The sequence below is a fragment of the Myotis daubentonii genome, chromosome 2, assembly GCF_963259705.1.
Source record: "Myotis daubentonii chromosome 2, mMyoDau2.1, whole genome shotgun sequence".
Lineage (NCBI taxonomy): Eukaryota > Metazoa > Chordata > Mammalia > Chiroptera > Vespertilionidae > Myotis > Myotis daubentonii.
The window spans coordinates 137045594-137071575 of record NC_081841.1 but is presented as its reverse complement, the minus strand read 5'-3'; the positions used below and the strand labels follow the sequence as shown (position 1 = coordinate 137071575).

The window sequence follows — 25982 nt, the reverse complement described above, 5'->3', positions numbered from 1 at the left end:
TCACAGAGGAAGAAGCCCAATTACTAGCAGTAATAAAAACAACAACAATAATAGCTTAGGATGTGTATGGTGCTTATTATGTGTCAAGCCTGTTATAATCACATTATACACATTAACTTCATGACAACCTTGTGAAGGTACTAATATAATGCTCAAAATCATACAATACACATAATAAATTAAATGTCACAGCCAGGATCAGATCTGGGCAGACTGGCTCCAGAGTCCATGCTTTTGGTCACTATACTTAATTGCTTCTCATGAGCAATAACCATGTGAAAAGATATTTAACCTCACTAATAATAACTGTGGTGTTTACTAGCGTAAGGCTCAGCATATGCCATTCTGGGTTCCAAAGAACAATAATGTCCAAAACACCAGGAGGAAGACTTTTGGGGGGCTGGCAGCATGAGAATCATCCGTGGCGCTTCTGAGATGTCACTGGACTCCAGACTTGGTCTTTCTAATTCAATGTCTGCAGTGAGATCTGGGAATGTTTTTTAAAAGCACTCCTGGCGATCCTGAGAACTATTATGGTAGTACATATGGATATTTAATATGCATAAGTACCTCAGGTCCACATTGTTCTGATTTATGAATAATTCTTATCATACAATACATTTCAAAACAAAACCTCAGCATGTCTTAGGAATCTTCCGTGTAAGTATTATCAAACAGTACATTCTTCCTGTATTTTGCATAGCTTCACAAACATGAACTTTGCCACCATGAGGTTTAGGTGAACAATAACCCTTCTTACACTTGCACATGCATTCATGCAGGTAAAAAATAATTCCCTCAGTCTCTGCTTTATATTTTAAAATACATGTTATAGAATAATCTAAATAGGTACTACTTTGCCTATGTCAGTTTCATATACTGGATGTGAACAAAAGACCTTAGTTAGCAAGGTGAGAGAAAATGAATAGATACATGAGTTCCATTTAAAAGATCACAAGAATGAGAGGTATGAAACATGACATAAATGTGAGGTAGTAACATTGGGAGAGCTAAGTTGTATACTTAATCATAGTACTTTAAATAATTCTTTCCCCCTTGTTTAATTGGACTTTAATGCTTTAATTTTTAATCACAAAAGTAATTCCTAAATATAATTATGGAGTCAGAAAATAGGAATAGGAAAGTGTAAAGAATAAAAAGTGAAAGTTCTACTAACATCCCTCTCAACCTTCCTCCTTTCCCCAGAGGTGAATACCATGACTTGTCAGGTATGTATTCCTCCAGACTGTCTTCCATTAATTGTCAAGAATCTATTAAGAATGATGAATGGTGTTTCACTTTTGGAATGGGGGCAGAAGTAAATAAGGTAAAGCAGAGACTGTTCTCCAAAATGTATTTTTCAACTTCCTGGACATATAACTGAACTACATTTCCCAGCCTCCCTTGCAATTATATGTGGCCTCCTATCTAAATTCTAGCTAATGAAATGTAAGCAGAAGTATAAGCCAACCCTGAAGTGACACACATCAGTAACTTACCCATGATTCTTAAAGCTGTTCCCACCTTCTGTCTGATGGCAGCTCCTAAAATGAGCTTGGAAGTTACTTGCACTTTAAGTTGCTTATTGCCTGGGGAGGAGAGAAAGCCAGCTGCTGGCTCAAACACTGTTCTTGGACCATCCCACAAGAAAGACATAAACCTCTTGCTACTTAAGTTACTTAAAATTCAATGTGTTTCTTTTTAAGCCACAGCCTTTTCTACCCTAATAGAATTTTTTTCATAACTGGCATACCATAATTTTTTGGTTCTGCAAAACTGCTTTTTTATTTAACAAAATCCTTGAGATTTTCCCACATCCTATCTAATAAAAGAGAAACATGGTAATTAGCCATACCTCCGCTACCCTTCCCATTGGCTAATCAGGGCGATATGCAAATTAACTGCCAGCCAAGATGGCCGCCGGCAGCCAGGCAGCTTGAAGCGAACATGAGGCTTGCTTGCTTCAGTGACGGAGGACTCCAATGTTTCCCACCTGTCGCTGCCGGCCTCTGAGCTTGCAGTTTGAAACACTGTTACAAATATAGAAGCTAAACAAAACCCCAGAAACCTGCTTTCAGCCAGCCGGGATATCAGAGCTGGAGTTGAAACAGTGTTTCGATTACAGAACCCAAACAAACCAGATACCTGCTTTCAGCAGCTGAGGCCTAAGAGCTGGAGCCAAGCCTCAGAGCTAAAGCTGGTCCAGAATAAAAAAAAAAAAAGAAAAAAAGGAGTGGTTGGGAGCTTCAGTCACCTGCCAGCCTGAAAACAGCCCTCAGCCCCTCACCCAGACTGGCCAGGCACCCCAGTGGGGACCCCCACCCTGAAGGGTGTGTGACCAGCTGCAAACAGCCATCATCCCCTCATCCAGGCTGGCCAGGCACCCCAGTGGGGACCCCCACCCTGATCCAGGACACCCTTCAGGGCAAACCAGCTGGCCCCCACCCGTATATAGGCCTCTATCCTATATAGTAAAAGGGTAACATTCCTCCCGGCACCGGGATCAGCGTGACAGGGGGCAGTGCCCAAACCCCCTGATCGCCCTGCGGCTCTGTGTGTGACAGGGTGCGGCACCCCAACCCCCCCCACCACCCCCCTGCATAGGCCCTGCTCTGTGTGTGACGGGGTAGAGCCATAACCTCCCCATTGGCCCTGCCCTGAGTTTGACAGTGGCGGCGCCCCAACCCCCTGATCAGCCCTGCTCTGTGGGTGATAGAGGGCAGTGCCCCAACCGCCCCCCGGTCACACACAGAGACGGGGTAAAGCCATAACCTCCCCATCGGCCCTGCCCTGAGTGTGACAGGGGTCGGTGCCCCAACTCCCCTATTGGCCTTACTCTGTGAGTGACAGGGGGGGAGCTCCTCAACCCCCTGATGGGCCCTGCTCTGTGTGTGACAGGGGGGAGCTCCCCAACCCCCTGATGGGCCCTGCTCTGTGCGTGATAGGGGGTGGCACCGCAACCTCCCCATCGACCCTGCCTTGAGTGTGACAGGGGGCAGTGCCCCAACCCCCCAATCAGCCCTACCCTGAGCGTGACTGAGGGTGGCATTGCAACCTCCCGATCCGCCCTGCTCTGTGCACGACAGGGGGCGGCACCCCAACTTCCCAATCAGCCCTGCTCTGAGCCCAACCAGGGGCTGCACCTAGGGATTGGGCCTGCCCTCTGCCACCCGGGAGCGGGCCTAAGACAGCAGATCGTTATCTCCCGAGGTGTCCCAGACTGCGAGAGGGCACAGGCCAAGCTGAGGGGACCCCCCCCCCCGGGTGCACAAATTTTTGTGCACCGGGCCTCTAGTTACTCTATAACAGGGGTGGGCAAACTTTTTGACTCGAGAGCCACAATGGGTTCTTAAACTGGACCGGAGGGCCAGAACCAAAGCATGGATGGAGTGTTTGTGTGAACTAATATAAATTCAAAGTAAACATCATTACATAAAAGGGTACGGTCTTTTTTTTTTTTTTAGTTTTATTCATTTCAAACATGCCGGATCCGGCCTGCGGGCCGTAGTTTGCCCACGGCTGTACTATAAGCTACCTTATTGATTTGGCAGCTGTATAGCATTCTATAATATGGATAAAAACAATATATTTAAAACACTCCTACTAATGGATAGTTATATTGTTTCCAAAAATATATTCTGGTATATACATCTTTGTGAACATGTATGAGTAATTTTCTAGGATATATACCTATAAATAGAATTGTCTTCTAGTAGATGTACTTATAAATATATGCATATGTTTAAGCTATGCATGATGGTGAGTGCCAAGCTGTTCTATACAAATTTATATTCTCACCAAAAATTAACTATATGAAAGTACAATTCAGAACCACAGCCTGCCTCCTCTGAGTATTAATCCCATCCTGTCCCACACATTTCTGCTTATCTCAATCACCTCCAAGTGTCCCACCTCACCCATCATCACTGTCTTTCTATTGTGTACCACCTCATACATTTGCCATTCTGTAGTCCACACCCTCATCTACCCTCCCAAATTCTTCCACAGGGACAGCAAACTCTTGATATGAAAAGAGCCAACAATTCTATATCCCAATCTCATTTCAGAAAGTCTTCCTAAAATACAAAATCACTATTAGGCAAACTCTAAGATAAAAATTGTTGCAGGCAAGATCTTATGGATGCTAAAATCCATAGAGAAAAGTTTGAGGATAACAGGATATTAGAATAATAATAATAGTCTTAAAGTATCTTCCCCAATTACAAAGTATCAATTACAAAGGGAAAAACAAAAATGTTACAATAGAGAGTGCCTTAACCAAACAAAGTTAACATCACCAGTAATAAGGATATTAACATCACGTACCCTCTGATATGATACTGAGGACACAGAATCACTTCTTAGTGTTCTGAAATTTTAAACCTCAATCTAATCATGAGAACACATTAGACAAACCCGAATTTGAGGTACATTCTACAAAGTAACTAACCAGAGTGTCAAGGTCACAAAAGATTAGAAGATGAGGAAAAAATGTCATAAATTGGAGGAGACTGAGTCATGGCCACTACATATATTATGTGCTCCTGAATTGGATCCTGAAATAGGAAAAGAGCTCTGGGGAGAAATTGGTGAAATTCTAATAAAGCCTGTAGTTTGCAATGTTTTACCAATGATAATTTCCTGGTTTTTATAATTGTACTATGGTTACATAAGATAATAACATTAGGGGAAGCTAGGTGAAAAGTTTACTGGAAAACACTGTACTATTTAGCAACTTTTCTCTAAGCAGAAAATTATTCCAAAAGTAAAAGAGAAAAATCTCCTTAAAATAGTTCCCTAAAAGGAGCTATTTTCTTCTCACGCTACACATATTCCTCAGTGCCTACAGGTGAAGCAGACATCCTATTTGCTCCCCATGCTGCTTCTACACCATTACTTGTTCCCCCATCACCTGCAAAAAATGTATGTGCCTATATCATTCCAGACATCAGTATGCACCATCCTCTTTGCTGTTGTCATCTCCCAACCATCTGGTCAACTACTGTTCCTACTTCCCCTCTGTCTTTACAGTCATCAACAGGGACATGCTCCACCTCCTCCTGCCTGTCAGCCCTAGGCTATGTCCTGATAGCCTCATCTTTAATAGCTCTTCACTTTGCCTGAGCCACACTCCTAGAGGTCACACCATAGACTTCTCTGTCTTTAACAAATGTCCTCCCTGCAAAATATACAGTGAAAAATCCTTCTCTTGGACAGAACTTCCTAGCATTCATGTTCTTTATACAAACACCTCACCACAACAATTTTCCAAACCATTGTTTCCTCCTCTTTCCCACCTTTCTTTACCCATTGTACAATTTAGATAGTGTAGTCCATTCTCACAATCTTTCCTTTACAAATGCCTTCAATTCTCTCCCTCTTTTCTCTCTCTCTATCATATTTGCCTGGAAAAAAAAACAAACCAGATAAAGTCAATTGTCTGCCTCTGCTGAGGTCCAACCCCAGCGGGTCCAGGGGTCCCCAAAGGCGTGGACGGAGTCGGTGAAGAAGGAATGACATGGAGACAGCGTTCAGTTGATCAGCAGCCTAGCCAGGATCTCTAGCCAGGATCGCCAGCCAAGTTCTGGTCTGGATCTCCAGCAAAGTTCTGCTTTTTATTGTCTTGTTACATCCTTATTTATACCAGTTGATTTTAATCCTGTCAATTTCTATTGCAAAGGTTAGGGCGTTTCTTATCTCCATTCCAGGGAGTAAAGATTATTTAGCTTAAGCATGATTGTTTGTAGTTAAAGTGATTAACTACCCGCCTGGCACTTAGTTAAGGAGTTTTATCCCCTCCCTGACTTCAGGGAAAAATCCCTACCTGGGGAAACAACCTTTCTCAGAGAGGTGACCTTGGTTAAAACACACAGCGCTAAGGGGAGCAAACATATTAAGAACAATATGCTATATACGCCAGGTCCCTTGAAACATATGCTGTGCAGATGTTTCTTTCCTGCAGCGACTGTGTCAAGCAGCAAGGATGGACCGGCTTCCGGCCTGCCTCCTCTGGGTTTGCCCCAAAGCAAGTGAATCAAACTTGGGGAAAATAACGTAGCAGGAGTTTGGCATGATAGGTATGAAGCGGGGTGGAGAAGTACTGTGGCAAATTGTTTTCACATGAAATTCATGAACTCCAGCTTCACCCAATAATTATATTCTATTTCACTTATGAATTCTACTCAATATCGTATCTGTTCCACCTGACAATGTACTCTCATCTGACAATCCCCTCATACGTCAGTGAGAACAACGAAAGCACGGTCTTTTATCTTCCCCAAACCAAGTCTTCAAGTCTCCCTGTTTCTGCATCCATTTTCTTTTAAAAACACAAGTATAAAAGAGTACTTCCTCCCTGAAAGTGAGGGAAGTGATCTCTTTTTAACTGTTAGCTAATCCACTGATTGCATATGCACAGGAACATATCCACACATATCTTTTCAAGGTCTTTATTACTTCTGCCATTTCCATTCTGTCCAGCCTCTCCCTCCTCTACTGATTTATTTCTATCAGTACCATGCACACCCGGTGTAAGAAAACTCTGCCTTCTTGATTTTGGGTGTTGAACACATAATATAATATACAGATAGTGTATTATAGAATTGTACCTGAACATATATAATTTTATTAACCAATGTCACCCCAATAAATTCAATTGAAAAAGTAAAAAAAAAGAAAAAAGAAAAGGAAATTCCCTTGATCCCACAACCCCATCCAGCTGCTGCCTCATTTCATTGCCCACCTTCTCAGATTACTTAAAACAATAGTTAGTTGATAAATGCCATCTCTATTTCCATATCTCCTTCTACTTCTGAATCTGTTCTAATAAGGTTCCATCCCCACCATCATGCCCAAGTTATTCCTGTCAGGATCACAAATGACATCCTTACAGCTATATTCACTGGTCCTCTTCTCCTATGACCTTTCAGTGGCCATGGAGAATTGACTCATCTCTCATTTTGGAAACACATCTGTCTTGATTTCCATGACACCACACTCTTCATTTACCCTACCTCTCAGTTGTTCTTTCATATCTATCTAAACTCTAATTTGTGGAACTCCTCTGCACTTGGTGGGCCTCTTAAATTCACAACTTCTTCTTTTCTTTTTTAAATACTAAAACAACTTTTTTCAACTATAGCTAATATACAATATCATATTAGTTTCAGGTATACAATATAGCGATTAGCCAAGTATACATACACCTTATGACATGGTCACCACAATAAGTATAGCACCCATCTGGCATAATACATAGGATTTACAATATATTGACTATATTCCCTGTGTTGTACTATATTGACTATATTCCCATAACTATTTTTTTAATATATTTTATTGATTTTTTTTTACAGAGAGGAAGGGAGAGAGATAGAGAGTCAGAAACATCGATGGGAGAGAAAGATCGATCAGCCACCTCCTGCACATCTCCTACTGGGGGTGTGCCCGCAACCCAGGTACATGCCCTTGACCGGAATTGAACCTGGGACCTTTCAGTCCACAGGCCGACGCTCCATCCACTGAGCCAAACCGGTTTCGGCCCATTACTATTTTTATAACTGGCAATTTGTACTTATTAATCCCTTTCACCTATTTTACCCATTCCCTCAACCTCCCTTCTATCTGGAAACCATCAGTTTGTTCTCTGTATCTATGAGTTTGTTTCTCTTTCATTCATTTATTTTGTTTTTAGATGATACATATAAGCAAAATACTATGATATTTGTCTTTTTCTGTCTATCTTATTTTATTTTATTTACTACTAGAGGCCCGGTGCACAAAAATTTGTGCACTCAGGGGAAGGAGGTTTCCTCAGCCCGGCCTGTGCCCTCCGCAGTCTGGGACCCCTCGGGAGATAACGACCTGCTGGCTTAGGCCTGCTCCCAGGTGGCACAGGGCAGGCCCAATCCCTAGGTGCAGCCCCTGGTCGGGCTCAGAGCAGGGCCGATTGAGGAGTTGGGGCACCGCCCCTGTCATGCACAGAGCAGGGCAGATCGGGAGGTTGCAATGCCACCCTCAGTCACGCTCAGGGTAGGGTTGATTGGGGGGTTGGGGCACCACCCCCTGTCACACTCAAGGCAGGGTCGATGGGGAGGTTGTGGCACCACCCCCTGTCACTCACAGAGCAGGGCCCATAAGGGGGTTGGGGAGCTCCCCCTGTCACACACAGAGCAGGGCCGATCAGGGGGTTGGGGAGCTCCCCCCTGTCACTCACAGAGTAGGGCCAATAGGGGAGTTGGGGCACCGCCCCCTGTCACACACAGAGCAGGGCAGATCAGGGGGTTGGGGTGCTGCACCCTGTCACACTCAGGGCAGGGCCGATGGGGAGGTTATGGCTCTACCCCGTCACACACAGAGCAGGGCCCGTGTGGGTGTGGGGGGGTTGGGGTGCCGCAGCCTGTCACACACAGAGCCGCAGGGCGATCAGGGGGCTGAGGAGCTCCCCCCTATCAGGCACAGAGCAGGGCTGATCAGGGGGTTGGGGCGCCTTCCCCTGTCACGAACAGAGCAGGGCTGATAGGGAGGTTGTGGCCCCACCCACTGTCACACACAGAGCCGCAGGGCGATCAGGGGGTTTGGGCACTGCCCCCTGTCATGCTGATCCCGGTGCCGGGAGGCCTCGAGGCTCCGCTGATCCCGGTGCTGGGAGGCATATTACCCTTTTACTATATAGGATAGAGGCCTGGTGCACGGGTGGGGGCCTGTTGGTTTGCCCTGAAGGGTGTCCTGGATCAGGGTGGGTGTCCCCACTGGGGTGCCTGGCCAGTCTGGGTGAGGGGCTGAGGGCTGTTTTCAGGCTGGCGGGTGATGGAAGCTCCCAACTGCTCCTTTTTTTCTTTTTTTTTCTTTTTTATTCTGGGCCAGCTTTAGCTCTGAGGATCCAGCTCTTAGGCCTCCGCTGCTGAAAGCAGGTATCTGGTTTGTTTGGGTTCTATAATCGAAACAATGTATAACTCCAGCTCTGAGATCCTGGCTCGCTGAAAGCAGGTTTCTGGGGTTTTGTTTAGCTTCTATATTTGTTACAATGTTTGAAACTGCAGGCTCAGAGGCCGGCAAGGCAGGCGGGGAACGTTGGAGTCCTCTGTCACTGAAGCAAGCAAGCCTCATGTTAGTTTCAAGCTGCCTGGCTGCCGGCCGCCATCTTGTCTGGCAGTTAATTTGCATATCACCCTTATTAGCCAATGGGAAGGGTAGCAGTCGTACGCCAATTACCATGTTTCTCTTTTATTAGATAGGATAATACTTATATTGTCCCAAATGGCAAGATTTATTTTCTTTATGGCTAAGTAATACTCCATTATATATATGTACCACAGCTTAAGTGATTTTATTCATTTTCATGGCTTTATATTTACATGCTCAGAATTTCTAAACTTCTACCTCCCACTTACCTACTCACCCAAGCACCAAATTCATATGTACAACTTCCCATTTGCTATCTCCCTGGCATCTCAAATGTAGCATCTTAAAAAGCAAATTTTTGACATGTTTCTCTTTTTAAAAGAATACTTTATTGATTTTTAGAGAGAGAGGAAGGGAGAAGATAGAAATATCAATGTGAGAGCATCACATGATTGGCTGCCTCCTGCACACCTTCTAGCCATAACCCGGGCATGTACCCTGACTGGGAATGGAACCAGCAACCAGCAACCTTTCGGTGTATGGGAAGATGCCCAACCAACTGACAAGGGCAAACCTTTGATATTTTTCTTCCCAAAACTTGATCTTCTAATAGTCCTCATCTCAGCACACGGCACCATTATACATCCAGTACATCAAATCAGAAATTTAGGAGTTATCTGTGATTCTTCCTTCTTCCTCATCCTCAAAAATGTCTTATTGATTTTCATGCAAAATACACCATAGCGCCCCCCCCCCCCAATCCATGGGGGATATTCCAAGATCCTCAATGGATGCCTGAAGCTATGGATACTATCAACTTCACACATACTATGTTTGTTCCTGAACATACATACCTGCAATAAAGTTTAACTTATAAATTAGGCACAGTAAAAGATTAAAAAACAATAACTAATAATAAAATAGAACTATTATAAAATATACTATAGTATAATATAAGTTACATGAATGTGGTCTCTCTCTGATCATCTATACAGCTATTAAGTGATTAATGGGCAGGTAACATAATCAGCATGAATATGCTGGACAAAGGGATGATTCACATCTAAGGCCAAATGAAACAGGATAATACCAAATTTCATCCCGCTACTCAGAATGGTGTGCAATTTAAAACTCACAAATTGTTTATTTCTGAAAATTTGGACCATGGTTCCAAAATTGCAGGAAAGAAAAACTGAAGATAAGGAGAGACTGCTGTATTACTCTTCTCCGCATTGACATTGCCCTAATCTGAACTACCGCCAACTCTTACCTGACTACTGCAGGGATGTTTGTACAGGCATACCTTAGAGATATTGTGAGTTTGGTTCCAAACCACCACAATAAAGTGAGTTAGGCAAACTATTTTGGCTCTCAAGTGCTTATAAAAGTTATGTTTACATTATACTGCAGATTATTATGTGTGCAATAGCATTATGTATAAAAAATTTTCAGCCAGCTGAGCCGGTGTAGCTCAGTGGTTGGATGTCGACCAAGGAATCAGGAGGTCATGGTTCAATTCCCAGTCAGGGCACATGCCCAGGTTTTGGGCTCTATCCCCAGTGGTGTCATGTAGGAGGCAGCCCACCAATGATTCTTTCTCATCATTGATGTTTCTATCTCTCTCCCTCTCTGTTCCTCTCTGAAATCAATAAAAATATTTTTTTAAATGTGCAGCCCTGGACCAGTGGCTCAGATGGTTGGGCCATTGTCTTGTGCACAAAAAGATTATGGGTTTGATTTCTGGTCAGGGCACATACCTAGGTTGTAGGTTAGATCCCTGGTAGGGGTGTGTATAGAAGGCAACTGATGATGTTCCTCTCTCACATCGATGTTTCCTCTCTCTCCCTTTCTCTCTCTCTAAAAATCAATAAAAGCATATCCTCAGGTGAGGATTAAAAAATAAAACAAGTGCATACCTGGATTTAAAAATGCTTTATTCCTAAAAAATGCTAACCATAATCTTCAGCAAGTTGTAATCTTTTTGTTGGTGGAGGGTCTTGCCTGAATGTTGATGAAAACGCAATATATGTGAAATGCAATAAAGGAAAGCACAATAGAACAAGCTATGCCTGTACTGGCTCCTCCATTTTCATTTTTGTCTCCTCAAACCTATTCTCAACACAGCAAAATAGAGTAGTCATTTCTTTTAAAAGAATAAAAAGCTTCTGAAGGTTTATCCTTGTGGCTTGAATAAAATCTAGGCTCAACCCTGCACCACAGCCTGAATGATGTCTGACACCTTTCTAAGTTGTCAACTTCATGTTTTCTCTTTTCTTTTCCCACTTCAACTCACATATGCCAACTTTCTTTCAGGTTATGAAATATTAGAGGCCCGATGCACAAAATTCGTACAAGAGTAGGCCTTCCTTCCCCTGGCTGCCGGCACCAGCTTTCCTCTGGTGCCTCTGCCCAGTGCTCCCTTCCTTGATTCTCAGCATGGTTGGTCCCTTCTCATGCTTCTACCTCCAGTTCAAATGCCATTTTCTCAGAGTTAGGACTTCCCTATCATCCTACAGAGATTCTCCCTTCCCGGTCCCATTGTTCTTGATCTCTACCACTATGCTTCCTCATAGGAATTATCATAGTCTGTTATGCTGTGTATTTCTTTGTTAGCTTGTTTATTATCAGAATTTCCACATTTGATCATGGAGCCATGTTTTCTCTATTCACAACACACGCCTAGAACCTACTAAGCTAATGCAGTGCTAACCACATGCCAGGTGCTCATTGTTGAATAAATGAAACCATATTTCCTAATGCTAACTATTACCAACTCATTTGTGTTTTTGTCAGTGTAAAGAAATAAAAATTGTATTTGTGTTTCTCTGGTAATTGGTGAGGCTGAATATTTTCATTGATTTATATTTATTCTCTCTTAACTGCTTTTTCAAGCCCTTTGCCAAGGTTTCTAGAGTTGTCTTTTTCTTTATTAATTTGTAAAAGTTCTTTGTGAAAGTAAGCCTTTGTCTATTACTTTTGAGGCAAATATTTTCTCCTAGTCAATCACTTACTTGTACCCTTGTTCACTGTGATGTCTATCCTAAGTTATTCTATAGTCAAATCTGTACTTTTTCTTTATGGCTTCTGAGTTATAGATAAGGCTTAGCAAAAAGTTTCTACACATTCTTCATTATATTTGATTGTGTTGACTCAATACAACTTGTCAAATTGTCAGTCCTTTTGAAATGGATTTGACCTTTTAACAATAACTTAAATACTAAATTCCCATTGTTGGGGTCTGTTTATAGACTCTCATTTAATAAATCTACTTATTACAATGCCAAGAACACTTTGTTACTATCATATCTTTATACAGCATATATAACACCTAGTACAACAAGCCTCTCTCATGTCACTTCAATTTTTCATGTTTAAGTTTGTCTATTTTTGAATATTTTCTCTTTAAAAGTGGTTTATCAAATTCCACAAGAAGTCCTGTTTAATTTAAACATTAACAAGAAGGGAAATATCATCCTTGATTTGATCCACCCTTTATAGTAAATAGATGGTATATATTTATTTTCACCTTCTTTTAGGTATTTTATTTTATATGCATTATGTATTAGACTTATATGCCCCTGTCTTATAGTGTGCATGGTTATTGTAAATAAAATTTTTCTTTCAATTACATTTCATAATGGACTTTTTATGGCATATAGGAAAGACAGAAATGTCTGAATATAAGTTGAGATTAATTCATTTGAGTTGAATTATTTGTATTAGTTTTAATAATTCTTTAGTTGATCCCTTTGGGATAGTTTTAGAAAGAAAATCAGAGGCACTTTCTTCTTTTCCAATATTTAGTTCTTTATTTCATTCTTAGAAATAGAAACTGTCTCTAATTATCTATCTAAAAATCAGGGTCAGTAACAGCAAGCACTCATGCCATCCTGTTCCAGACTACACTGGAAAGCTGCCTTCTTTATGATTTCAAACAAAATCTATCACTTTCTTTGAAGGTTTGGTAGAACTCACGGATAAAACCAACTGGTCTAGCATCTTTTTTAGGTAGGGTCAAACTACATTTTCTCTTCCATTTATAGTTTTTATTGTAATCAGACATCAAATCTAGTTGTATATATTTTTCCAGGAAATAATTTTTGCACCCACATTTCCTAATTAAACAGTTAGAAATGAGCATAGTATTTTTCTCTTCCAGAATCTTGGTTATGCTTCCTTTTGTGTCTTTGGAATTCTTCTCTATCCCTTACTCAGATAAATCAAAATTTGTTTCTTCTATCAGAATTTTCAAAACAAACAAAGAAACAAAAAGCTTAGTTTAATTTATAGATCATAAAAATGTTTCTATTTCATCATGTTTTTAAAAATTTCTCTATTTATTCCTTCCTTTTATTTATTTGTATTTATTTTATGGTTATAATGCTATTTTAGTAAAGAGCTTTTTCTTTTATTCTCATTTTTACTAAATACTTTTAAAAACCTACTTTTTGTAAATCACTTTATAGCCACAGTCTATCACTTTAGCATGGGATATTTTAAATTTTATATTCTTTTATATCGAAGTAATTTGTAATTTAATTTTTGGTTTCATTTTTTTTTTTTACCCTAAAGCTCATTTCAGAAGGTAATTCAAAAAATATTTTAAGTGGATAGAGTTAAATTTCTTATTGCATAATATCTAATTTTATTACATTTTTTCTTAAGAATGGTGACTTTCTAGGATTTGGGTTTTTTTCTGGGATTTAAAGAGAGTCTGAGGACTTAGTTATGGCCAATGGTAGTATGGTAGTTAAGTCGGTATTTGTAAGGAATATGCATTTTCACATACTGGTTACAACACTGTAACTGTGTCTACCTAATACTGTGGAATTATTGTTATTTAAATCACATATTCCTTAAGCAATTCCTTTTAATTCATTTTAATCTATTTATTTCTATGGAGAATTAGTTAAATAAAAGGGAAATCTGGAAAACCCATCTATATTATAGACTTCAGCAGTTTTATTTTATATATTTAAAATCTATATTGATAAAGATTTATAATTCACATTATCTTTTGGATTATATATTTTATCTACATAAAATATCCTTTATCCTATTGCTTTTCACCTTGAATTCAATTTTGTCTCATTAATATTGCTACATCTGCCTCCTTTTGTTAGCATTTATGGATATATATTCCATACCTTTTTTTAGTGTGTTACTTATTATTATTTTTAATCTTTATTATTGAAAGTATTATATATGTCCCCTTTTTTCCCTTTGACCCCATCTATCCCACCTTCCCCACACTATTATTTGTGTCCATGGTTTATGCATATATATGCACACAAGTTCTTCGGTTGATCTCTTCCCACCCACCCACACCAGCCTTCCCTCTGAGGTTCCACAGTCTGTCCCATGCTTCAATGTCTCTGGATCTATTTTGCATTTTGTCCACATATGAGTGACATCATGTGATACTTGTCTTTCTCTGACTGTCTTATTTCACTTAGCACAGTACTCTCCAGGTCCCTCCATGCTGTCTCAAAGGGTAAGAGATCATTTTCTTTTTTTACTGCTACATAGTATTCTATGGTGTCAATGTACCACAGCTGTTTTTATCCATTCATCTACTGATGAGCACTTGGCCTGCTTCCAGATCTTAGCCATTGTAAATAGCACTGCTATGAACATAGGGACCATACCTTTATTTTCAACTATTTTGTTTTATATATAACTCCTATCATAGCTTATAGCTAGATATTTATTTTCTATGCATATAGCTAGTTTTATTTAATGTAATCTAAGAGCTTTTCTTTTAACAAGAAAGCTAGCCTATATGCCTTTTATGTGATTGTTGACTATTGCGTATAAAAGGTCCACCCACCTTGTTGCCTTTGTTGTAATGATCAAATTTTCATTTGTTGTATTTTTTCTCCTAAAGTCTTTATTTTATATATCCTGTTTATACATATATAATTAAACATAAAAATACGTAATTATATATGTTTTTATATCAATATCTACAATTTACAAGCATTCATTCATGCAAAGAAACAAATATTTACTTTCTATGCCCCTCTCTTCCTTCTGCCTCTTCTAGGACTAAAATCTTCCATGATTTTAATTTTACCTAATCTTGATTCTTAATTTTTTTTAAAAAAATATATAAAACAATCATATACTTGACCATAAATGTTGCTGTCTTTCTTTTTTTAATCACTATTTTTTATTGTTAATCCTCACTCAAGGATATTTCTTCTACTGATTTTTGGAGAGAGTGAAAAAGAGGCAAGGAGGGAGAGAGAGAAAAAGAGAGACACATCGATTGGTTGCTTCCTGTGTGCACCCCAACCTGGGCTGGGGATGAAATCTGCAACCCAGGTAGGTGCCCTGGACCTGGAATCATACCCTCCATACTTCAGTGTGCGGGCAGATGCTCCAACCTCTGAGCAACACTGGTCAGAACTGTCACTGCCTTTTTTGTTCAGAATTGTTCTGGTATGTTATCTCCTCCTCCTTCTTGGATGCATTATTTGTTTGACCAGAGTTCCTTTTGTGGTATTTTTGTTTGTTTGTTTTTCAGTAAGGATCTTAGAACTCACATACAACTGATAAACGTGGTGATGCAGATAGCTTGTGTTGGGGGCAGGGGGAAACATATTTCCCCAGGGACAGTATGTTTATCAGGAGCACTTTCAGTGCCCCGGGGCCTTCTTAGTGAATGATCTTGTGTCCACAAGTTCTTAGGCTCTGTCCTTGGGGGCAAGGGCCAGAGTCAGCTGATCCCTCTCTCTCACTTCCTCTGCTGGCCTGTTTGGATCCCTTCATACTTCTCTTCACTTTGCCCTCCAAGCACTATGCTAGATTTCTAACATGGGTTATATTGATTAACCTTCTTTTGCACTAGCAACAATTTCTAGCCTCACCCCATGCTAAACAAGAGGAAACAGAGGTTCACAGAAGTTAAATAATGTTCTTCAACTAGTAAGCAGAGAGGTTAAAATTTGAACCCAAATAGGCAGTCTAATCCCAGATCTGCCCTCCCAAGGGGGTAGCACTGATACCAGGTTCCAGTGATGAGATAATTAAGTGAAATAATTTTGAAATAAACTTTTATCTTTTACCATTTATTCACTACATACTGAGAAAGACAGAAACAATCCCTGACAGCCAGGCACTCAGAGCTTGGCCCTCATGCTCTCCTGTTGAAAGTAATTTCATACAATAGCAACATCCAAAGAGGTTACTCTGTGACTGTGATGGGTCATGAGAAAAATAAGACTATTCCATCACATGTCTGAGCGAGCAACAAAAAAACAACAACAACAACAAAATGAACCTTTCTTAACCACAATAGTGACCGAACACCCCAAAATTCTGACTAATATGAGTGACTACTGCCTCTGTATCAATTACAGAATTAATCTCACTCACGTCTTCCCCCTCCCTTTAGGTAAAATTGATTAAGATACCAAAAGAGAATTACCCTTGCTTCCTGAGCAAAGCCCTGCTGCCTCAAACCCTCCCTCCACATCGCCTGACCCAGGGCCAGCTCTGTCTTATCAGTCATTTCTAATACATCTTTACTACAGTGACCATGACATCTTCTTACTAAGGTGGCCCACGTGGGGCTAAGGCATTGAGAATTCATTTTATGAGCAATGGGAAATAATCGAGGCTTTTAGAGTAGGGTAGGGACATGACCAAAGTTGTGCTTTAGGGAATGAAATCTGACAAAACATTTAAGACAATCATGAGAAGAGGAGGAGACTCTTGACGATGACAGTTCTGACTCTGTTCCCGTAGTCCAAAGGATGACGAGGACACAGAAGCCACAATGCAAGCGGCATGTGATAAATACCTATGTGAAGGTGGTGGCAGCAGAATGAAAATGAGGTCAGGTGCACTAGGACATTAGCAGGAAGACTGAGAGTGGGTGAAAATTTTGATACTATCTTACCATCAACATGATTTAACATTCAGGAGGCAGAGACTCTCGCAGATCAGATTTCCCATAAAAAGTTCAGTCTTATACTGAGCAAAATAGAAAATTCTTGTATCTATAAGTTCACTTCATTAGCATAAGATAGTTATGAAAAGCATGACTTTTGATTCACCTTACTTGGATTATAAAATGTGAGGTTGGATTTAAGCCTACCATATGGATAAGGGATCAATTTAGCCCTTAAGTGTCTTTTGGAAGCTCCCATGAAAGGCATTAGAAGTTTGTGAGCATACTAGAAGGCAAACTTGAGGCCTAGTTATGCATATTCAGCAGACCTGTCTAGCTCCTCTGCTCTAAGAAACTAAAATAGATGAAGATGTGCCTCCTAGGAATTAATCACACTATTATTCAAATGGAAATAAAAGAAATGCATGGCTCCAATGGCAGAAAACTTCCCACATTACAATCCACAGGCTCAGCACAAGGGGGTACTTGGCAGTTTAGAAATAGGAACTATTTTGAAATGAGCTCAATTCCAAGATTTTTTCAAACTTGGCTTTTAAGAACTGAGCTCCTTCCCCCCTAGAAATATTGGAAACTGTACCTAGGAGTAGAGCATAGGCAGGGAAGTCACAAAAACTCATGTGTCCTACAAGTAAGTTTAGTTGTGGTACTAACCCAGTTGGATCTGGAAGAGGATTTTATTTACATATAAGAAAAATCAGAAAAGACATGCTTCTTCAGTTTTCCTTTGGCTAGATAAAATTTAGATCTTGGTAGGAAGAAACAGAAGTCAACTTTGCCCAAGTTTTTCTCTCTGCACTGACCTACCCTAAAGTCTTCTCCACAGGTCCCTCATGTGGCTACAGTGCTTATCGCCCCACCCTGGGCAGATGTTATTACCTCTCTTCCCTAACCCTTCACCTCTCTAGACCAAGATTTGGCTACATTGCTTACTGTCTCTGCGACTTTGAGCAATTTAAATTACCCAATCCTCTACCTGTAAAATAAAGATGATATAGCCCTAGTAGGGCTAATCTAAAAATTGAATGAAAAATATATATGTTATGCATAGTATACCTGACACTCCACAGGTCCCTAATGATACAGCAGCAGCTTATTATTACTTTGGTTATTTAAATTAACTAAGCCAAGCACTTAAAAAACAAAAAGCAAAAAACCTCACCCAAGGATATGTTTATTGATTTTAGAGAGAGAAAGGGAGAGAGAGAGAAACATCTATCAGTTGCCTCTCACATGCACTCTGACCGGGGATGGAACCCACAGCCTAGGTATGTGCCTTAGCCAGGAATCCAACCCACAACCTTTTGGTGTATGGGACAATGCTCCAACTAATTGAGCCACCTGCCCAGGGCAGTACTTTATACTTGCAAAAAAACTACACAAATGTATAACCTATTACATTTAATGGTTATTAGATGTGAATTAACATTTTAAAAGATGCACAATTCTCATGTTTTCAGCAAATCCCTAAGAAAACATTGTTTTTCCTAACACTCACATACAAAATGCATCTGACTACTCCCCACAAATCCTACCTGAGACCCCACTATTGGTTAAATAGGCTCAAAATTTAAACTTTCTCTACATCCATCAAAAAATGATTAAAAGATGACTCTAATCCTCAATATAAATTCCATTTAAAACTTTTAACACTAAGGTTTTACTTAATGTTTTAAATAACCTAAATCACAATATCCTCCCTTGATATATAAAAAAAGATCCACAACAAAAGTTTCATTAACTGTTGCTTCAAAACCTTAAATCTAGTAATACTGATAATAGAAAAGGCCATGCTGAAAAGTACCACATTTGACCTTTTATAAGTAGTAAATATATACAGAGAGTAAAAATAATAGTGAAAACTACACCAAGGTTAAATGTCAATTTCTACCCTTCACTTTCATGCTCACGAATCTTAGAACTAATGCTAAATTGTGAAATTTGAGTTTGTCCCAGCCACAGTAGCAGACTTAATGCACCATTAATCTGGTCTGTTCTCAGCTGCCAATTGAAATTTTCACAGTCATTTGATTTTTAAGGAAAGGAGAGTACTGCAGAAGTACATTCCAGAGGTCTTTTCATAAAAACCATCCTGTGTGCTCCATCTGCACGTGCAATCTGCTGGGGTATTTTCAGCCAGCTTGCCTGGGCAGATTAATGCATACAATTAGAAAGCAACCTCACAGGCATTCAATAAACTGCCTTCATTATTACACTCAGGAGAGTCCCTTTGGATGTCAATAAAAGCCTAGTTTTCTGCCTGTTAGCTAAATAATTGACAACACTAAAAATAATCAGGAGCAAATGAACGAAGTCAGGAACAAGGTGTTAAGAAAGAGCACATTAAGATTCCCGTGGTGGTGCCCCAAGATGCCATCATGAGCTTTTTCGCTAGCAACTTGGATTTACAGTCTTCTCAAGTCCATGATCACCCTTCTCTACAGAAAAAACAAGGACAACAACAAAAACGTTCCTTGTTTGCTATTTGAACCACATATCACAGCACACTGAAAATGGTAAGGACATGAGGTATTGACTAGTTTGAAAGAATTTCTTACTTGTGTTTCTACTTTGTGTTTTTTGGTTTGACAGTTTTATGAGAATCTAATTTTGGGGTAGAAAGGTGGGGGGAAAGATGAAGAACAGCAGATGAAATCTCTGCACTATTAAAATTCTAACAGCTCTCCTAGACAAATTTTCCCCACAAACTGACTCTAAGAAGGTATTACCAAGATTTCTCATACAGAGTTTCCATCTTTTCTAAGAAGTCCCTTTCATATTTTTAGTTATTATAATAGTCATCCCTTTCATGAACTATTGGTCTTTTTAATGTCAAAATAGTTAAAAATACTCTTTAAAAAACTTATAAATATACACTCCTTGTGCTTCTCAATAGGCTTTAAAAATCAATTTGAGATACTTCACATTTTTAGCCAACTTCTCTTTTCCTTGGTTAACTGGGACTCTCACAATAAGCAGAAGAAAGATCAAGAGTGAAATGTGCGTGTAATTGAATTCAGCTCCACTGATGGTTGTGAGGTGGCTGCAGGTATAACATTTTTCTTCAAAGAAAAAGGATGATTGATCTCTGGCATTCAGTAAAGCAAATTCAAGAAGCTGGAAGACTATGAAAGAAAGGAATTGGGTGACACAGTCTCCATGTCCTTTGAAACTATCGCTCATCCTTCACCTTACCATGTTAAAACTCTCTAGGAAAAGGACTCATTCAACTTCCCAGTCCTTACCTACAACCCCACATTGGTAAGCAGGCCTCCCCTTTTTCTAGTGTAAAACTAGGATGCCACAGGATAAATATATTTGTTCTTATTGTATCTCTAGGCTACAACTCTCATCTATTCTCTACCCATAAATAGAGCTCAATAATAGAGCCCTTCATTTATTGCCTCTCTCCTGCCATCTCTCTAAGACAGAAAATTTCTGGTGTTTAGCTTTCTACCAGCTCCCTCACCCCACATGCCTACCTTAGAAGAAGAGTAGGGAAAGACAAGGTGTGAATTCTATGTCTCAAATGAGGACAATGCCTATTTTATTTTATTTTATTTTTTATTTTTTTAAATACATTTTTATTGATTTCAGAAAGGAAGGGAGGGGGAGAGAGAGATAGAAACATCAATGATGAGAGAGAATCATTGATTGGCTACCTTCTGCACGCCCCCCACTGAGGATCGAGCTCGCAACCCAGGCATGTGCCCTTGACCGGAATCGAACCTGGGACCTTTCAGTCTGCAGGCCGACGCTCTATCCACTGAGCCAAACCGGCTAAGGCGGCAATGCCTATTTTAACTTAGAGAAGATAATGTCATTCATTAGTACTTCCACCCAACCCCATTTCATCCCCCACTCATTTTCTAGCCTGGGTACTGGAGGCCAAGTACCTAACTTGCTTAGGGGCAAAGTGAAACACTGACAATGTTCTTTCCCAGTTCCTACCTCTTGAGTCTTAAAGCAAGGAGGAGCTGCTTACCGTAGAGGCAGAATAATTTCAGTGAAATGAGAAAACAAGAACACGCTGTACTTATAAGAGCAGCATGATTTAGGGTGTTATATATGCTCACCCCAACACCAGAATAACCTTAAATTCTGCAAAGGAGGTACAATGATGGGAAGAGAAGAGAGGAGGGAGTCAGAGAGCAATCCATGTAAAAGTGTACTAGGCCAATGACTAGGTCTCATGGGCCAAAAATCTCTGCACAGTCCTGGCAAAATCAAAGTTGTCTGATCCCATTCAACAAGGACCTCTATAAAAAGTTTCAAGTCCCTAAAATATACAGGCACTTTTATGCCCTTTACAGAAGATATTTTATTTAATCCTCACAGATAGGCCTATGTAGGGAGATTATCAAACCTACTTAATTTTTTTCAAATGAAGTTCAAAGAGGTTTAGTAGTTTTGTCCAGGGTCCTATCTTGGAAACAGCACTAGGACTTTGAACCCAGATCAGCTTGGTTTGAATTCTACCACATTTGGCATTAACCAAAGGAAATATGTTCCTTTGGTTTTGTCTACTCTTTTAAGCAGTATGCAGGTAACCTAACTACATAGAGTTAGCATACAAGCCTATCTTTAAAGCCTATATAACAGAGTAGATTATCTACATCATACAGCACAGTAGTTAGTAGTCCTGTACGTGTTAGCTGCTGTTATTCACAAATCACACCGGAAAAAGTACCTTAGTGTATGACCACCAATTGGCAGTTTTGCCAATAATTGCTAATTAATTTCTCAATTCTTGTCTACAAAAATACCCATGTGTGATAGTCCTCAATCCATCAGATAAATGCCTAGTTAGTTTAGATTCTGTGTTGGTTCTTTTTTTCAAACACCCGCTTCCTTATGTCAGTGTCTTGGAATTCAATATAATCAGAAGTACCCCAAGTCACCAAAAAATAAAGCCCTCCAAGTTATTTATAATGAAGAATTCCTTAGCGTTAGCAGTAATATTTCTAATCAAATGACTACTTTTTAGTAGTATTTTTTAATACTTTGGTGAGTATAGATATTTCCAACCTTAGGACCTCGCTTACATAATGAAGAAGTTCAATTACATAATTAATATAACAGCCAATAATCAAATACCAGATGTTTTGAAAAGTTACCACCACCTAGCAGAATGAATAATATGGTCATAAAGGCACAAAGTTCTGAAAGCATAAACTTACTATTGCTGATCCTCTCTAAATGCTTCTCTTCTGAGGTTTTCTTGAAGTCTTTTATTCTCCTCTAGTTTTTTGCTCTGAAATTATAAATATAAAAATGTAATCTATTAGAGAAACTTAAACAGAATCATGATGTTCACGTTACCCAGTGGCCAAAATCATTAGGCTTTAGCGGCCTCAATAGTCTAATACGGTACTACCAGGGCTTCCAAGATGGCATCCCTCCTACGGCCCATGGGTACTACACTGAAAGCCAGGAGAAGCCAGTTCTTTCATTGGCTCCCCCTCTTTCAACCTGATTGGTATAATTACACAATCAGTATTTCAAATTTTTATTCCTTAGTTTAAATGACAACAACATTTATATTTTAAGCAGTGTTTTTAAAATGTTCTAAGGGAAACATGAAATTTCCACACCAAGTATGTTAAATTAAAATTATAATAATTGGTTAAATAGTTCAGACAACATTTACATATACTAAAACATTCAGAAAAAGATTTTCAGTGAGTCAACCCAACTCCCTTCTGACTTAGAATCAGACACTTAAAGCTGCTGAGAGACTCAACAGAAAAAATGCCATTAAAAAGCCATCACTTAAATAGAAACGAATTCTTTTTATAAACTGGTTGTTTGGTACCTGGCCAGTGTGGCTCACTGGTTCAGCATCAACCCATGAACCAGGAGGCCACAGTTTGATTCCCAATCAGGGCACATGCCTGGGTTGCAGCCTTGATCCCCAGTGTGGAGTGTGCAGGAGGCAGCCGATCAATGATTCTCTCTCATCATTGATGTTTCTATCTCTCTCTTCTTCCCCCTTATCTCTGATATCAATAAAAAATTAAACATAAATAAATAAATAAATAAATAAATAAATAAATAAATAAATAAATAAATCCTATATAATAAAGGCTAATACGCAAATAGACCGAACAGCAGAACAACTGGAACAACCGAACAACCCATCACTATGATGTGCGCTGGCCACCAGGGGGCATGTGTGGAACATGGCGGGTGTCGGCCATGGAGGGATGGTGGAGCAGGTGAGCAGGGGTGCCAGACCAAGGCAGGCACCAGTCGCTGTCATCGGGGTGAGCCTCTGATGGTTACTGAAAATCCTTTGCTCCCATGCTGCAGTCCCACTTGGTGCTCTCACCCGCTGCCAGCGCCGGAGCCGCCGCTCACAACCACTGCCAGTGCCTGGTGCCAGTCCCGATCACTCGGCACCATCAGCAGTGTGAGCAGCAGTTGCCAGCCCTGATCATCCCTGAGGGCTTCTCTACCTCTCCCTGCTCCTGAGGGGTGATCGGGGCAGCACCTGCCACTCACACCTGCTGACGGTGCCAGCCCCGCTTGCAACCACTGCTGGCATCGGCCCCAGTCACTCTGTGCAGTCAGCAGGTGTGAGCAGGGCTGGCACCTGCAGCACGTGGGAGCGGCGGTGGAGGGAATGGAGCTGCCAGCAGACAGAGGATGGGGGCACTGCAGCGGGAGGAGCCAGACAGGGGCACAGAAGATGGGCCAAGACCCGCCCCTGTGCTACCGCTGCCTCACAACCCACAGTTCCTTTCAAGGTACACAAATTCGTGCACTGGGCCCCTAGTAAATAAATAAAGTGGTTGCTTGGAGAGTCTAGAGACAAAGAACTTTATATTTGATATTATTGTCACTATGGCTCTGACATTTTTAATCCAACTTAAATAACTAAGAACTGTTGTTGTTTTTGGTTGCTATGACACAACTGTCTTTAAAAAAATATCTTGCCTATTGAACACTTGTGCACTGCTGGTGGGAATGCAGACTGGTGCAGCCACTATGGAAGACAGTATGGAGTTTCCTCAAAAAACTGAAAATGGAACTCCCATTTGACCCTGTGATCCCACTTCTAGGAATATATCCCAAGAAACCAGAAGCACCAATCAGAAAGGATATATGCACCCCTTTGTTCATAGCAGCACAATTCACCATAGCTAAGATCTGGAAACAGCCTAAGTGCCCATCAGTAGATGAATGGATTAGAAAACTGTGGTACATCTACATGATGGAATACTATGCTGCTGTAAAAAGGAAGGAACTCTTACCATTTGCAACGGCATGGATGGAACTGGAGAGCATTATGCTAAGTGAAATAAGCCAGTCAATGAAGGAAAAATACCACATGATCTCACTCATTCATGGATAATAGAGACCATTATAAACTTTTGAACAATAATAGATACAGAGGCAGAGCTGCCTCAAACAGACTGTCAAACTGCAGTGGGAAGGCCGGGGAGGGTTGGGGGGCAGGAGGGAGGGGGGTAAGAGATCAACCTAAGGACTTGTATGCATGCATATAAGCATAACCAATGGACATAAGACACTGGGGGATAGGGGAGGCTAGGGGACTGTCAAGGGCGGGGGGGAGGGAAAGGACACATATGTAATACCCTTTGTAATACTTTAAGCAATAAAAAAAAAATCTTGCCTATGAACAAGTAAAATTCCTAGACAACAAAGTTAATAGGGAGTTGAAACAAGTTCTATAACACAGGAGAGACTTGAAGTTTTAAATGAATCCAAGGGAGACGTGAGCAGCTGTGTTTGCTTTAATATAAAGAGTTGGGTTTGCCCAGCAGCAGGACCTGGAAAAGGGAACTGATAGAAATCATCACTTCCAAACCCCAACGTCAGTTTGGCTTCACCTTTCAAAGAGGTAGAAATATTCATATTGTTCATTTCCATAAAACTCTTCATTCACGCAGAACAATTTACTAGTCCCATTTTAAAAGGTGAAGTGGATGATTTCAGTTTCAGAAAAAAAACAAAGGAAACTTACTACAGCCAATACAAATCAATTATAATACAAGGCAATTGGGTTATTAATGAAACATAGTTCTAGGGAAAAAACTAATAGAGAATTATAAAACCGAATAAATACGATCCCAATCTATAAAATAGTCCTGACTCATGAAACCCAAAGTGGTCAATTGTGATGAACTTCCTACATCTCTGAGGGGGGGGGGGGGAAGGTAAAAGACATCAAGCAAGCAGTAGGTATTGATTAAACTAGTATTGGCAATGCTACTTTGAGAATAGTGAAGAAGAACCACAAGCATCTAGAGACCAAGGCTGGGTTCCTTTAGCTAAATCAGAAATTTAAAAATTGTTTAATCTCTTCATTAATAGATTATTATTGAATTCATCTCACACACACACAAAAAAAAACAGTAGCTAAATTCCATCCAACAAAGATCTGTCGCCCTGACCGGTTTGGCTCAGTGGATAGAGTGTCGGCCTGCGGACTGAAGGGTCCCAGGTTCAACTCCAGTCAAGGGCATGTATCTTGGTTGCGGGCACATCCCTAGTGGGGGGTGTGCAGGAGGCAGCTGGTCAATGTTTCTCTCTCATCGATGTTTCTGACTCTCTATCCCTCTCCCTTCCTCTCTGTAAAAAATCAATAAAATATATTTTTTTAAAAAAAGATCTGTTTACTCCTCAGAAGTTTATAGGAGAAGTATTTTGCAAAGTACCGAAGTATTTGAAAAATTGTATACAATACCTACCAGTGTATAGGTACCCAAATACTTGGACCTCATTAGACTGATTATTTCTTTCAGTTTTACAATGAGTTGAGGAATCACCCCAAAATATTTACACATATATACACAAATGCAGAAATGTAAAATATCTAAGAACATGAGATCCAGAAGAAAAAATTATGGAATCAGTTTTAGGTTCATTATCACTGACCATAAGTCATTTAATACCACTGAATCTCAACGAACACTTA

The 25982-nt window shown here is 40.2% G+C and overlaps 1 protein-coding gene across 2 annotated transcripts in view; it reads right to left on the bottom strand.

Moving 5' to 3' along the window:
- The window catches only part of EPSTI1 (epithelial stromal interaction 1), a 116907-nt gene that overhangs the window by 49597 nt on the left and 41328 nt on the right, over positions 1 to 25982 (bottom strand). For both annotated transcript variants that reach the window (XM_059684709.1, XM_059684710.1), the window contains exon 6: positions 22219 to 22292. In XM_059684709.1, coding sequence (XP_059540692.1) covers positions 22219 to 22292 — 74 coding nt within the window. The remainder of the gene's footprint in view (positions 1 to 22218; positions 22293 to 25982) is intronic.